Source organism: Alternaria atra, assembly GCF_907166805.1.
Source record: "Alternaria atra isolate CS162 genome assembly, contig: 29, whole genome shotgun sequence".
NCBI classification, from domain to species: Eukaryota; Fungi; Ascomycota; class Dothideomycetes; order Pleosporales; family Pleosporaceae; genus Alternaria; species Alternaria atra.
In genome coordinates this window covers 436,653-449,443 of record NW_025091327.1, presented here as the reverse complement: position 1 = coordinate 449,443, position 12,791 = coordinate 436,653, and the positions used below count along the sequence as shown (strand labels likewise).

Here is a 12,791-nt window from a genome sequence, read left to right as displayed (position 1 = left end):
TGCACAGGTTGTTCATTCGTACCCTTTGACAGCGGAATTGGCTCATTGCGGGCAGAAGCGGGACGCGATCACTGACATACCAATTGTTTCTACACTTGACAGAGATGTTATTTAATACTACATAAAGCTTTTCGTACTCGCTTGCCAGGCTTGACACAAATATACATGTACAATATATTATATCATTTAGACGTAATTCTTGGAATCTATCTACTGATATAACACAATCACTAGTACACAGGATCATGTGGAAATTTGCGAAGCTATTATTTAGATACTTATAAATGTTATATGATGTGTTTACCGAGCTCAACACAAAGCCACACTTCTAATACCGCCCGATGACTTTCACTCTTCGTCTTAGTAACTACATGGTTACTGAGCTACCGCTATTCCCCCTCGCTAAAAAATATTGATGAATCATTTCAACGCTACTTATGAAGGACTGGATAAAGGTCTGTCAGGCTTGACGCAAAACTATACTAGTAGTCTCGTCCAATAGCTTGCGGACCCTTCTTACATAGAGAGCGTTATATCCCAACGACCATCATACCGAATCATTCTAAACCTTCGCATATCCTTTCAAAGACACTTCAAATGAATATGTGAATCGCTTGCCAAGCTTTACACAAAGTTGTGTTGACAATATTCCTGTCAATTGAGCTTACCCCTATGTCAACACCCACTACAACACCGAGCTATGATTTCAGACCTACATACCCGAACAACTTCCTAGGAGAACCCAACTGTTCGTTAATACCCTACATATGATTAATGCGTGTTCTTGAGTCCGTGACTACCCCTCAGCACATACATCACCTCTGGCAAGCAGCGAGACCGTCTCACCACCCAGGACACCAATACGCCCCGCAACCCCTCAGTCCTCAAATATACAGCCGCGGGGAGAATATTTGAGGATCTATTCCAAGTCTAATGAGCCCCTCAGTCACATCAAGGGAAATTCTAGAACAGCCCCGACGTCAGGGTCAAAACTCTCCTTGCTTAAACGCCACCACCATGCAAGCCCATCACGTCCTTCTATGCAGCCACAGACATCACTGTCGCAACCTCGCACATATCTCCTTACATATAGCTTAAGACAGGATCGAGTATTCAAGTACAACAAAGCAAGTGAGCAAGTCACATCACCTCACATCACGATGAAGCAATTGCGACCAAGATTTTTCTTTTTTGTGAATTTATCTATCTTTCATCTATCTGTTTTTGGGTGGAATGTTTGTGAGTTGTCAGTCACTTGCGCCGCACAACTGAGAATTATCTAAAGTACATCATATGACCATGTGAGGATCTGGGGGTATCTGAATCTCTTTTGTAACGAAGGAAATAGTGACCAGCGCCCGCATTGGGGGTGCGGTTGAAAGATCGCGCACTCCAAATCCGATATTCCAGCATTAAGACTCATAAGCCTCCTGTTGTGGCACCATGCAGCCGTGTGTGCACGATGCGGGGGAGTGTGGGTCGTGAGTCGTAATCGTAATCGGGAGAACGGGGAAAGGGGTGCTTGATAGTGGGTACGCCGAAAGCAAGGGATGTTGCTAAAGCAAGGAGGTTGCCTGACCGATGGAAGATTTGCAAGGTGTGCAGGCGAGTCGGTTGTGTTGCCCAAAGAAGGCAAAATGTGATCATCAACCTCTGGGAACATCGAGACGCGAGATTTATGCGGAACAGATGGGCGGGAAACGAGTGACGGTATGTGGGGTTCGCCAATCTCTCACGCAGCGTGAGCCATTGATCAATGATGTGCGTGCTTCTGATACACAATCTATGAAAACACAGCTTATGTGTCCGAGAGATCAAGTGTTGGGAACATCGTCGAATGTGGGAAGGGTTGCATTCTCGTTGGCGCCTAGGCGGAAAGCATCGAAGTCGGTCTGGAAGAAGGCCGCGTTGAATGCGATGTCATCCATCTCACTATGAGGAACGATAGCCGAGACAGATGTAGCGTCGATCAGAGCTGCGTCAAGAAAAAGACCTGCGTCGTGCTGAAAGTTGGGGATCGGGCTGTCGAAGTGACCAACAAGCTGATCGTAGAACGAGTTGGGGTCGTAGTTAATTGGGGCGGGAGTTGGGTAACGGTCAGGCATGTACTCGCCAATGCGGCCAGCGTCAGCCCTATGCGCGTTGAGGATGTCTTTCTCAAGGTCTACCCTGAAGCCAGTAGCCATAGCCATATCTCGCTTCGCGCGGCGCTTGTTGCGTGCGATTGTGCGACGGTCAGTTGCAGGCGCTACGGTTGGTGTCACTGCCATGGCGAGACTGCTCTTCTCCGTGGAGGGGTTGACCGAGTGTCCGAGGAAAGTTGGGGATGTAGTGTTGGCGTTAGCGACATAGGTAGATGCGTATCCCATTGACTGGACATAGGCAATGATGTCTTCAACAGAGAGCGCAATGTCCGCGAGTCCAGCGCTGACGGATGCAGATCTGGAACAGTCATTGCGGGAGATCGTGGGATCACCCTCTTCGTTGACTGAGACGGACCATCCAAGAATCGCGAGGTACGACTCTGGCGTAGGTATGTTGAGGTAAGTGCAAATGATCGTGAAGAACTGGTCCAACGGAGCTTTGTCTTTGCCAATTTGGTCGCGAATGGCAGACCAGGCTTTCGCCATCAATGACCAGAGTGACTTATTTGGATCGGCCTCCCACAGGAGTCCGATGATGTTGGAGAGCTTCTTCATGGGCCAGGTCTTTAGATCAGGGATCATAATGTAGTAGCCTGTAAAGGTGAGTTGGGGTTACCGTGATGGTGAGTTGTGTACTTACATCGGAATCCGACGAAGGCATTGAGAGCTTTCTTGGCTTTCTCTGGGGCAACGAAACGACGATGACCGCTCATAACTGGGGGTGCAAGTAGCAGCAGCCTGGCTGTGAGCGCAGCCTGTGCCGCAGGCTCTGGTATCAGACGGAACAACTGAACCATCTGCTTACCGCTGCGAGTTTGGAGAAATCTGTCGACCTCCGCCTCAGCCGGATTGCGCAAGAGCCGTGCAACGAAAGCTGCCGTCGTCATAACTGCGTAGAGTGTTGTTGCAAGGGAGTTAAAAAAAGTTATTCAGAGAAGAATTGAGTGGGTGACGTTGGTGAGTGATTGAGACAGAACAAAGACAGCAGTAGGAGCTTAAACGGCTTGGCGCGGCAGGCAGCCGGCCAAAATGCCAGTGTTCACCTTCACCTCTTAAAGAATTAATATTGCAACTTGCGCTGTTTCATTGCCCCGCTAAGTGCAGGTGATAATCATTAATTGCCTCGAGGATATCTGGATAATTTTGGTATGAAGCGCTACCAGCCGACATTAGAGCGACCAAATACATAACACGCATGTGGCTTCTTACCTTTCGTGTCCCTATCACAATCCACGGCAATGATTATGATGGTATTCCGTTGGTCCTGGCATCTTGGGTATGTTCTGAGAGACTCCAGTCTCGGACTTGACCTTTCCAGTCTGCGATGCGCCCGTCACGAACCTTGACCACGACAACCCTGACCTCTGCTCCTTCGACGTAACATTTGGTGCCCCCGTCACCCTCTCTTAGCGTTTCATCGGCAGTTTCTCGTGAGCCTAGCCCACCACCACCCCATAGTCCTTCTCCACCAGGGGAAGTCGAGTACGTGTCCTCGGCACCTTGACCGAAGGTGTTGTTAGCTAGGTGCTGGGCTTTGTACCATGTCTCTGCTTCAGAACCAGAAGGTACAAGCTCAGCAACCCCATTGATGGTGGCGCTGATGCGACTTAAGGACGCGGTGTTCATGCCAAGGAGAAGCTCGGCTAATGATCCAGAACGTGGTGCAGGACGCGATGGCGAGGGCGAGCGACCTGGCTGGCTTAACGTTGGAGGCCGATGGGATACCCAGTCGTGTACCAGGAGAGAAACGACAGCATTCGCTTCGAGGTTTTGTGTCTTGCGGGAGATTGAAGGTGTTGTCATGATGATAATGGGAGTTTGAGAATAAGGAGTGTCAGGTAGGTAGGTGTAATTCATCAACGAGACATGAGGAATGTTGTCCGAGCATGTTGCAAGGTGGAGCTATTCAAGTCTGTCAGAACCGAGCACGTACGGATAAGAGAGGCCGGGGGTACATTGCGAATGTGCAGCACGTGTTTGCATAAGGGACATAAGAAACAAGACTTGATTGGATGAGTCTCGGGGAGATTGGAGAGACAAAAGAAGGAATGCAAGAGCATGCAGGGATGAGACAAGATATGGAAGGTGATTTCAGACATGGAAAGATGGGATGAGATGAATGTCTTTGGAGAGGACTCACAAAGCGGGCGTTCTGAAGGCAGGTAACCACCTCATCTGGCAAGCCGCTAGACATTGCGGAGGTGAGCAGTGGATCGGTGATAGTGGTAAATGAAGAATGGGGCACTGTCAGAGATAGAGGCCGCAGCAGTGTTTGATGTGGCGCGTGTAGATGGTAGGCAGAACTTGACAGCGGGAAGGATGACGTTGCATGGGGCGTGCAGCGTCTCCACCAAACTACCCGGCGTTACGCATTCCGACCACAGCGCGACTGACTACCTAGACACCAACCATTACAACATTTACGCCTACAATGGCTGCCCCACCCGCGATTCCGCCCATGGAGAGTACTGATAGCTTCAATCCCGACCTGAATAGCGCATCCTCTCCCACCCGGGACGGCGACCTAACCTCGCCCATCGAAGATGCCACTCCCGCATCGCCCGAACAACGGACCGCCCCTCACGATGCGCAGACGCAGCAGCGCGTGCACGATATCTTGCACTCTGATGTGGGCGTTGCGACTCTTCTGAACCGCCTCAAGGCCAGCATCGCGAGCGCCCGAGTCAGTGACGCCCAATCGACTCCACTACACTTAGATACGCTAACACGCCCCGGTAGGACTTCAGCAGCTTCCTCAAGCGCCGAGGAGCCCTTGAGGAAGAGCACGCCAGCAGCCTCAAGAAGCTGAGCCGCCTAACACTGGACGGTGTACGAAAGCCCGATACGCGGCATGAGAGCTACCAAACGCACTACGAGCAGGTTCTCCACGCGAATGAGCGCATTGCCGACAATGGCACCCAGTTTGGCCTTGCTCTACACGCCATGCATGAGAATCTGCTGCAATTAGCCAACAAGATGGATACGAGCCGCAAGACGTGGAAGCAGCAGGGGCTCTCCGCAGAGAACAAGGTGCAAGACGCCGAACGGCTGGCCGAGAAGGCCAAGGCCAAGTACGACCAGCTTGCCGAAGACCTTGATCGGGTGAAGACAGGCGACACAGGCGCAGGCAGGAAGTTTGGTTTGAAGGGACCTAAGTCGGCCGCTCAGCATGAGGAGGACCTGCAGCGCAAGACACAGGCGGCGGACCAGGACTACGCCAGCAAAGTGCAGACAGCGCAGGTCTCCCGCAAAGAGCTCGTCGCGACTCTGCGTCCCCAGGCCGTCACTGCACTGCTGGATCTCATCAAGGAAACTGATGCTGCGTTGACCATGGAGATGCAGAAATACGGTAAGTCTATTATGTTCCTTGAGTGAACACCTACTGACACTGCAGTAGCCTCATTCAACGAAAAGCTCGTCGTCAACAACGGTCAGGTTGTGAGCCCACAGCCGCTCAAAGGCGCCACTACTCAAGGCCCACCCAGCATCAACCAGATGATCTATCAGATCAACAGCGAGCGAGACTTCGACGAGTACATCTTGAGCCATGCATCCAAAGCACCCATGGCCAAATCGGAGCTACAGTATTTGAAGCACCCAACACAGTCGCAGACGCGGTCACATCCCACACCACCAGCGGCTGCAAGCGGTAACCGACGCGCCTCTATGCAGCTGCAGAGCCAGCCACCGCCCTCGTTCTCCATGCCACAACCAGACGCCAATCCTCTGTCGCCCCATGGCCCTTCTAGTCTTGAGCCGTTACAGCAACCCTCGTTTGGACCTACCCCCTCTTTTGGAGCTACCTCACAGCCGCCATCTTCATCGCTGCAAACGCAACCACAGCAGCCCCAAGCACCGCAGTTCAACAACTCACCCTACTCACCCGTAGCGCAGAACCCTTACCCACAGTCAGAATATCCTCGTGGACCCGTCGGTCAGGCCACCGCACAACAAACTAGTGGAGTCCTTTATAGCAATTCTTCTCAACCCCCGGTGAACCCTGTCTTTGGCGTCACTCTGGAAGACCTGTTCCACCGAGATGGCTCACCCGTGCCCATGGTAGTTTATCAGTGTATACAAGCTGTGGATCTATATGGGCTAGAGGTAGAGGGCATCTATCGTATTCCTGGGACCTCGTCACATATTCAGCAGATGAAAGCTCTCTTCGATAGTGGTACGTGATGGAGATCTATTGACGTTCTCAACTAATGCTATGCAGATGCTTCCCAGGTGGATTTCCGCAACCCAGAAGCGTTCCAACACGACGTCAACAGCGTGGCTGGATTGTTGAAACAATTCTTCCGCGAGCTTCCTGACCCGCTGCTCACTCGCGAATTCTATGGCAAGTATATCGACGCTGCACGTATTGATGACGAGACCATGCGCCGAGATTCTATGCACGCGCTGATCAATGCCTTACCTGATCCGAACTATGCGACACTTCGTGCGCTTGTTCTACATCTGCATCGTGTGCAGCAATCTTCCGAGGTCAACCGCATGAGTACTGCCAATCTGGGCATCTGTTGGGCGTAAGTTGTCACCCATCGAAGTCTACATACATTAATTGACATTATGCAGGCCATCCATAATGGGACCACACAAAGGAAACAACATGGCCGACGCCGGCCTGCAAGCCCGTGTTATCATAACCATCCTGGACAACGTACTCCAAATATTTGACGAGGATTAAGCATTCGTCTTCCCAGGGATATGAGTTTATTTCTGCCACAGCGCCTTGGCAACAACTACATTCTCTATCCATTCCTAAGTTGTGCAATGTGTAGTATATCATGGGTTTCGTTTCTGCGGGACGGTTATCGCATTCGTAAGTGCCACTCCGTGTACGCTGGTAGTAGAGTATGAGCATGTCAAAGACTATGTGGTAAGAGAACATGGTGGTTGCCCATAGGTTCGAAGGTATCGGCTACGGCGAGTAGGATTGACATGGTTGGAAACTCTGTTCCAAGCAAGGCTCACTTTGGAACGGCGGAGCTCAATTAGAAGTTGGAAAGTGAGATGCAAAGGGTCTCGTGTTGAGCTCTTACGTACATGCTTGGCTGCTATGACTATATGAATTCACTGTGAAACAATCCTCAAGACTTGAGAACTCGGAACGCGTGACCAAAATCCATAGTGACAATGTCTGCAGTGACCTGTTTACGCGCAGATGGCTATGGATCGTCTCCAGTATAGTAGAATGTTGTGGAGGCGTGTTTGAGTAGTGGCGCGGGGAGGTTTGCAGTGGGGCGCGCTTACCCCAGTGCCCCAGGCGGTTCCCTATGCAGCGGCACGCTAGCGGGCTTGACAGGGAGAGCTGCAGTACGCCGATTGAGGGGAAGCTTCCAAGTCGCCCACCCAAACCAAGCCAAACACGACCCTCACCACCATTACTCCGCTCAACACACGCTGTCAGAAACAGTACTCAAGTTGACCTCGGCCCCCGACTTTCTGTTCTGACACTACCATCATGCTCACACGTCGTGCTTGTGCCAGCGTGCGCGGCATCCTCTCCCCGCCATCTGCCACAGTTGTCCGCTCCCAGGCATTCAGTACCGGGGCTTCGACACAAAGCCCGGCTAGAGCTCCTACTCTCGCAGATATTACGCCTGACGGTGCTGCGGTCTTCAACCAGAAGCAGAAGAGCTTCCGCGACGGTCTGATAGCTGCTCAGAAGCGAAAGGAACAGGAAGAAAGTCCGTCATGTATCACTCAATGCGGACGATCTAGGAGCGCTAACGTGATCAATTACAGGAGATGCCCGCGCCCGTGAACAAGAAAACAGCAAGAAGAAGGGTGGTGCGCTGTCATCCCTCATCTACGGCACACCCGAGGGTCGCGAACTCGACAAGGACATCGAGCGCAGCTTTTCTCAGGTCCTAGCTCGCGGTAAATACGTCCACTCGATTGTATTCCACGAGGTACAACCAGACAAGGTCGAAGAATACACTGAGCTGGTTGGAAGTTGGTATCCGAAGATGGCTTCTATCCCCGAGAACAAGGTCCATCTTGTAGGTAGCTGGAGGACCGAAGTGGGAGACTGCAACACCTTTGGTAAGATTGCACTTTGCTCCAGGGGCTACAATTCTAAAGTATACTGACTATGCGTCATAGTACACATCTGGGAGTACCAACGCTACGAGGGTTATCACGAATCACTGCATAACATCCAATCTCACCCAGAGTTCCCAGAGTTCGACGCCAAACTCAAGAAATTGATCCTGTCCAAGAAGAACTCTCTCATGCAAGAGTTCTCCTTCTGGCCAACAACGCCGCCACGCCAGCTCGGTGGCTTATTCGAACTGCGCTCGTATACACTACATCCAGGCAACCTGCTCGAATGGGAGACACATTGGCGACGTGGCTTGAAGGCCCGGCGGGAAGTCATGGAGGGTGTAGGTGCTTGGTTCGTTCAGATCGGTGATCTCAACACAGTACACCATCTATGGCAATTTGCCAACCTAGAGGAACGCAAGGTTCGCCGTGAACAGAGCTGGAGCGTGGAAGGCTGGGGCGAGACGGTGCACAAGACGGTGCCACTCATCCAAACCATGAAGAGCAGGATTTTGATTCCTTGTTCCTGGAGCACTGTCGCTTAAGCTTCGACCAGACCGAGCCGGCCGCACACATCGCGTACCTCGATAGACGAGGCGACCGTACGCTGCCCACAGTGGCTGAGCGCGATACATGTCCAACCACATACGAGAGGGAAATAGGTTACGATGCTCCAGAATGATACTAGTCTGATTGGTGGAGGTACGGACGGTTTAGCATGTGATGCCGTGTTATTGCGAAGGGCTGCATCAATGCTAGTCACAAATTTGCGAAATAAGATCTGACCAATACTGAATGTTGATGATAATCCTGTTTCGTTGTAATACACCTCAACTCGTGCATGACAAGTAATTATGCCCCTTGGTCACCACACTACCGTTTTCACGCTAATGGGTTGGCAAAACCGGGCGGCCAGGCGCTACGTCATAAGATCTTGCGCTTGGCACTCCACCACACAAAGCAACAACAAGCGCCGCCCAAATCGTTTTCGCTGCCAGAACCCCACAACAGCTCGCCAACAGTTGCTGGTCGAAAAAGGAGTCCCAGATCATGGTGTACATACGACAGGACAAGCTGCCGAAGCTTAGGGAGTACAAGTACTCTGGCGTGGATCATAGTCTGCTCTCGCAATATGTTCTCAAGCCCTTCTATAACAATGTGGTCATAAAATGTTTTCCCATGTGGATGGCGTAAGTGCCACTGAGGTCTCCTATGTAGCAATGCTAACTTGTATCAGACCCAACCTCGTAAGTCCGGCCTGAAGCAAAACGTTCCAGTCGCGCTGTGAGTGCTTGTTTTCTCGCTTACACAACTTCACAGATAACACTCTCTGGTTTCGGATTTATCATAGTCAACTTTCTTACCCTGCTCTGGTACACGCCAACTCTTGACCAAGATTGCCCACCTTGGGTATACGCCAGCTGGGCGATCGGCCTCTTCCTCTACCAAACATTCGATGCTGTAGACGGCAGTCAGGCCCGCAGGACCCGTCAGAGTGGTCCTCTAGGGGAACTTTTCGATCATGGAGTTGATGCGATAAATACGACATTGGAAGTACTGTTGTTTTCTGCGACTATGAATCTTGGCCAAGGCTGGAAGACGGTTCTCACGCTCTTTGCATGTAAGTCAGCATCCACATGTTACTCATTTAGTATTGACGGTCTTGTTACTAACTACTCCAGCGTCGCTGACCTTCTACGTGCAAACCTGGGACGAGTATCATACACATACGCTTACTCTTGGTGTGATCTCTGGGCCGGTTGAAGGTATCTTGACGTTGTGCCTTGTGTATGCCGCAACAGCTTTCCTTGGTGGGGGCAGCTTCTGGCAACGTTCCATGATCCAAACTCTTGGAGTTAAAGAGCAGGGTCTCATCCCGGAAGTTTTGTACAACATGGCATGGAATGAGTGGTACATGGTCTATGGAGGCATCGTGCTTGTGTTTAACACTGTCTCGAGGTATGAACAATCAGAGAAAACCCGTAGGGCAAACTGACGACAAAACAGCGCACAAAACGTAATGAAAGCTCGTCGTGCCCGTGGTGAAAAGGCGCGAGTTGCTCTACTCGGTCTCCTCACCTTCGGCTCGGCTTGGGTCCTTATTACGGCATATCTGTACCTGCAGCCCATAATCTTACACCACCATCTGGTACCTTTCATCTTCTACGCGGGTCTCATCAATGCGTACTCGGTGGGTCGCATGATCATCTCCCACCTTACGAAATCACGTTTTCCTCGAGGCAACGTGCTCATATACCCTCTCATCTACGGAGTAATCGATTCGCTCGGGCCATGGCTACAGGAGCACATCGGGGTGGGCTGGCCAAGTGCCCTAGGTAACGATGTTTACCAAGTCGCCTTTGTGTTCATGTGCTTGGGTCTTGCCGTAGGCGTACACGGAAGCTTCATCGTGGACGTCATCTGGACAATCTGCGATTATTTGGACATTTGGTGTCTCACAATCAAGTACCCGTACCAGCCAGTAGAAGAGAACATGGAGAGGAAGGGACAATGATGGCCAAGACACGGAGCTTCATACGAGTGGAGGGAATGACATGGCAAATGAGATCAAACTCACTGTCAGTTTTGTTAAGCTGGAGTCCTACACGTTTGCGGATATTTTCGCTGCTTTTCAGGTGGTGAAATGGTTGGCCGTGTAGATTCATGAGAAGCATGACAGAAACATGAGATGATTCTATTAAATAATTCTATGAAATAGACCACGCATGCCTACTCGCAAGTCATTGTTATTGATGTTAGCCGCTTACGGACGTACCTTGGATTTCTTGCAGGCGCGTAGCTATAAGACACGCTAGACCGATGTAGCTCACCTCCGCGTTCATCTCCGCAATCACTCGTCAACGAAAGTCAGGACTGATATCTCCAACGCAAATATGTCAACCTTGGGAGTCAACTTGGCTGTTACCAAAGACGGTGAGGCCTACAACAAACTACAGCGACCTGATGGTTACCTTATATCGACGCAGCCAGCTCCAACAAAACCTCCGACAGCTCCTCCGACGGCACACAACGCCAAAAGAAAGTGCGCGCAAGAGGACGTACCTGAAGTTAAGCGCGCCAGGATTGAGCGCAACACAGCGCATTCCAAAAAAAGACCACGCGCTTTAGATTCGTACCAAGAGTATGGAACACGGACGGTGCTACCAGGACTCGATGGCGAAGAGCAGTCATCCGACGAGTCTACAAGCGAAGCGTTAGCATACCTTCACAGTGTCCGGTGAGTACACGTTTTTTTCGTTTGGAAGCTGCTCATAAAGGGTGCATATATCGAGTACATTGCTTACGTCGATGACATAGGTCTGAAGCATCAGCGATCCCGACCCTGCTCGTAGCGCCGAACAACATCACCACCGGCGATATCGACTCAGACTCAGACGAAGCGCACTACAGGATCTCTACGCACAGTCAACGCGTCATATACAAGGAGGGAACTTGGATCGCTGTGGATAGAGAACACAATGCTGCCAAGTGGGAGAAAGACTCGTTCGCCCTTGACCCACAACAAAGTTGCAACAATATGCTCCTCCAGCGCTTTAAGAATCTTCGCAACAAGCTCGCCGAGATCCGAAAGAATGGGCAGGTACCGAAACCGGCAGCGAAGCATAAAAACACAGAAAAGTCTGGGAAGCAGAAATGGTCGGAAATCATAGAGAATGATTTCCCGGACCTCCAAGAGGTCGCTCGCATGGATGAATCGACGCTGTATGTGGCTATACAAGGTTGCACGTTGGCCTTAGGTCGATCGGCAAAGGTATCTCGTCAGGAGAGCTGTTGGGTATGGACTTTGTTAGCCCTGGTTGGAGATTTCGGTACTTTGGACCATGAGCGCGTCAGCAGGATTCGGGATTTGGGGCTCAGTGCCGGTCGACTAATGGAGCGATTCTATGCAGACAAAACGACATCGACGCGCGATGCACAAGAAGACGAAGACAACAGTACAGACGTCCCTGATTCTAACACTGGAAAACAAGAACCTTACACTCACAATGAAGAGGATTCCACGGGAGAGGGGGGGCCTACGCCAAGCCACGGTCCTGACGAGAAAGATATTGTATCACATTCAGATTTCCATAAGTCGGACGACGTCGCGCTGGGTCAAGACGCAGTGAATGAAGAGGCGAGTGATTCTGACGCAGAGATGATCATATCTGAGGACGAAGAACAACCCGAAGGTACCTCAGATGATGGAGGGCTCGAAGAGGCCCGGGCGCGTCTTCTTGCGCAACTCGGGGATCGTTTGGTACATTCGCAGATGCCCATACCCGATACGCCACCGACACAAGCCTTCCACCATCTTTCACGGGTCGAGGCTGAGAGACAGCGACAGGAAATACGCAGAGGAGGCCCTCAACATGACATGGCCCCCAAAAAGTTGACACCCGTTTCCGAGCCGACACAGGCAAAATCACAGGCCATCACTCCATTGACCGAGAGTGACTGGAACACTAAGGCAACCATCGATATGATTCTTACGGTAGTAGCAGAGTGCTACGGACAGAGGGATCTGCTAAAATTCCGAGCAGCATGGTAGTTGCACGCAGAGACATGACTAGATACCCATGCATCAAATTATAG

At 51.2% G+C, this 12,791-nt stretch overlaps 6 protein-coding genes across 6 annotated transcripts; 4 read left to right on the top strand and 2 right to left on the bottom strand.

Moving 5' to 3' along the window:
* Window positions 1-1,814: 1,814 nt before the first annotated feature.
* On the bottom strand, window positions 1,815-3,031 carry ALTATR162_LOCUS8441 (uncharacterized protein; the record flags this gene model as incomplete). Its single annotated transcript, XM_043316071.1, has 2 exons — window positions 1,815-2,737; window positions 2,785-3,031. 2 exons carry the CDS (start codon window positions 3,029-3,031, stop codon window positions 1,815-1,817), a joined length of 1,170 nt encoding a protein of 389 aa, XP_043172006.1.
* Window positions 3,032-3,386: 355 nt separating this feature from the next.
* On the bottom strand, window positions 3,387-3,947 carry ALTATR162_LOCUS8440 (uncharacterized protein; the record flags this gene model as incomplete). The annotated part of the gene is made up of 1 exon (XM_043316070.1): window positions 3,387-3,947. One exon carries the CDS (start codon window positions 3,945-3,947, stop codon window positions 3,387-3,389), a length of 561 nt encoding a protein of 186 aa, XP_043172005.1.
* A 628-nt stretch (window positions 3,948-4,575) lies between these two features.
* ALTATR162_LOCUS8439 (uncharacterized protein) lies at window positions 4,576-6,834 on the top strand (the record flags this gene model as incomplete). The annotated part of the gene is made up of 5 exons (XM_043316069.1): window positions 4,576-4,827; window positions 4,884-5,493; window positions 5,542-6,318; window positions 6,364-6,673; window positions 6,723-6,834. 5 exons carry the CDS (start codon window positions 4,576-4,578, stop codon window positions 6,832-6,834), a joined length of 2,061 nt encoding a protein of 686 aa, XP_043172004.1.
* Window positions 6,835-7,611: 777 nt separating this feature from the next.
* ALTATR162_LOCUS8438 (uncharacterized protein) lies at window positions 7,612-8,740 on the top strand (the record flags this gene model as incomplete). The annotated part of the gene is made up of 3 exons (XM_043316068.1): window positions 7,612-7,837; window positions 7,896-8,195; window positions 8,256-8,740. 3 exons carry the CDS (start codon window positions 7,612-7,614, stop codon window positions 8,738-8,740), a joined length of 1,011 nt encoding a protein of 336 aa, XP_043172003.1.
* Window positions 8,741-9,245: 505 nt separating this feature from the next.
* ALTATR162_LOCUS8437 (uncharacterized protein) lies at window positions 9,246-10,710 on the top strand (the record flags this gene model as incomplete). The annotated part of the gene is made up of 5 exons (XM_043316067.1): window positions 9,246-9,385; window positions 9,433-9,442; window positions 9,516-9,816; window positions 9,878-10,154; window positions 10,203-10,710. 5 exons carry the CDS (start codon window positions 9,246-9,248, stop codon window positions 10,708-10,710), a joined length of 1,236 nt encoding a protein of 411 aa, XP_043172002.1.
* A 379-nt stretch (window positions 10,711-11,089) lies between these two features.
* ALTATR162_LOCUS8436 (uncharacterized protein) lies at window positions 11,090-12,747 on the top strand (the record flags this gene model as incomplete). The annotated part of the gene is made up of 2 exons (XM_043316066.1): window positions 11,090-11,433; window positions 11,514-12,747. The coding sequence occupies 2 exons, from the start codon at window positions 11,090-11,092 to the stop codon at window positions 12,745-12,747; spliced, it is 1,578 nt and encodes a 525-aa protein (XP_043172001.1).
* Window positions 12,748-12,791: the final 44 nt, after the last annotated feature.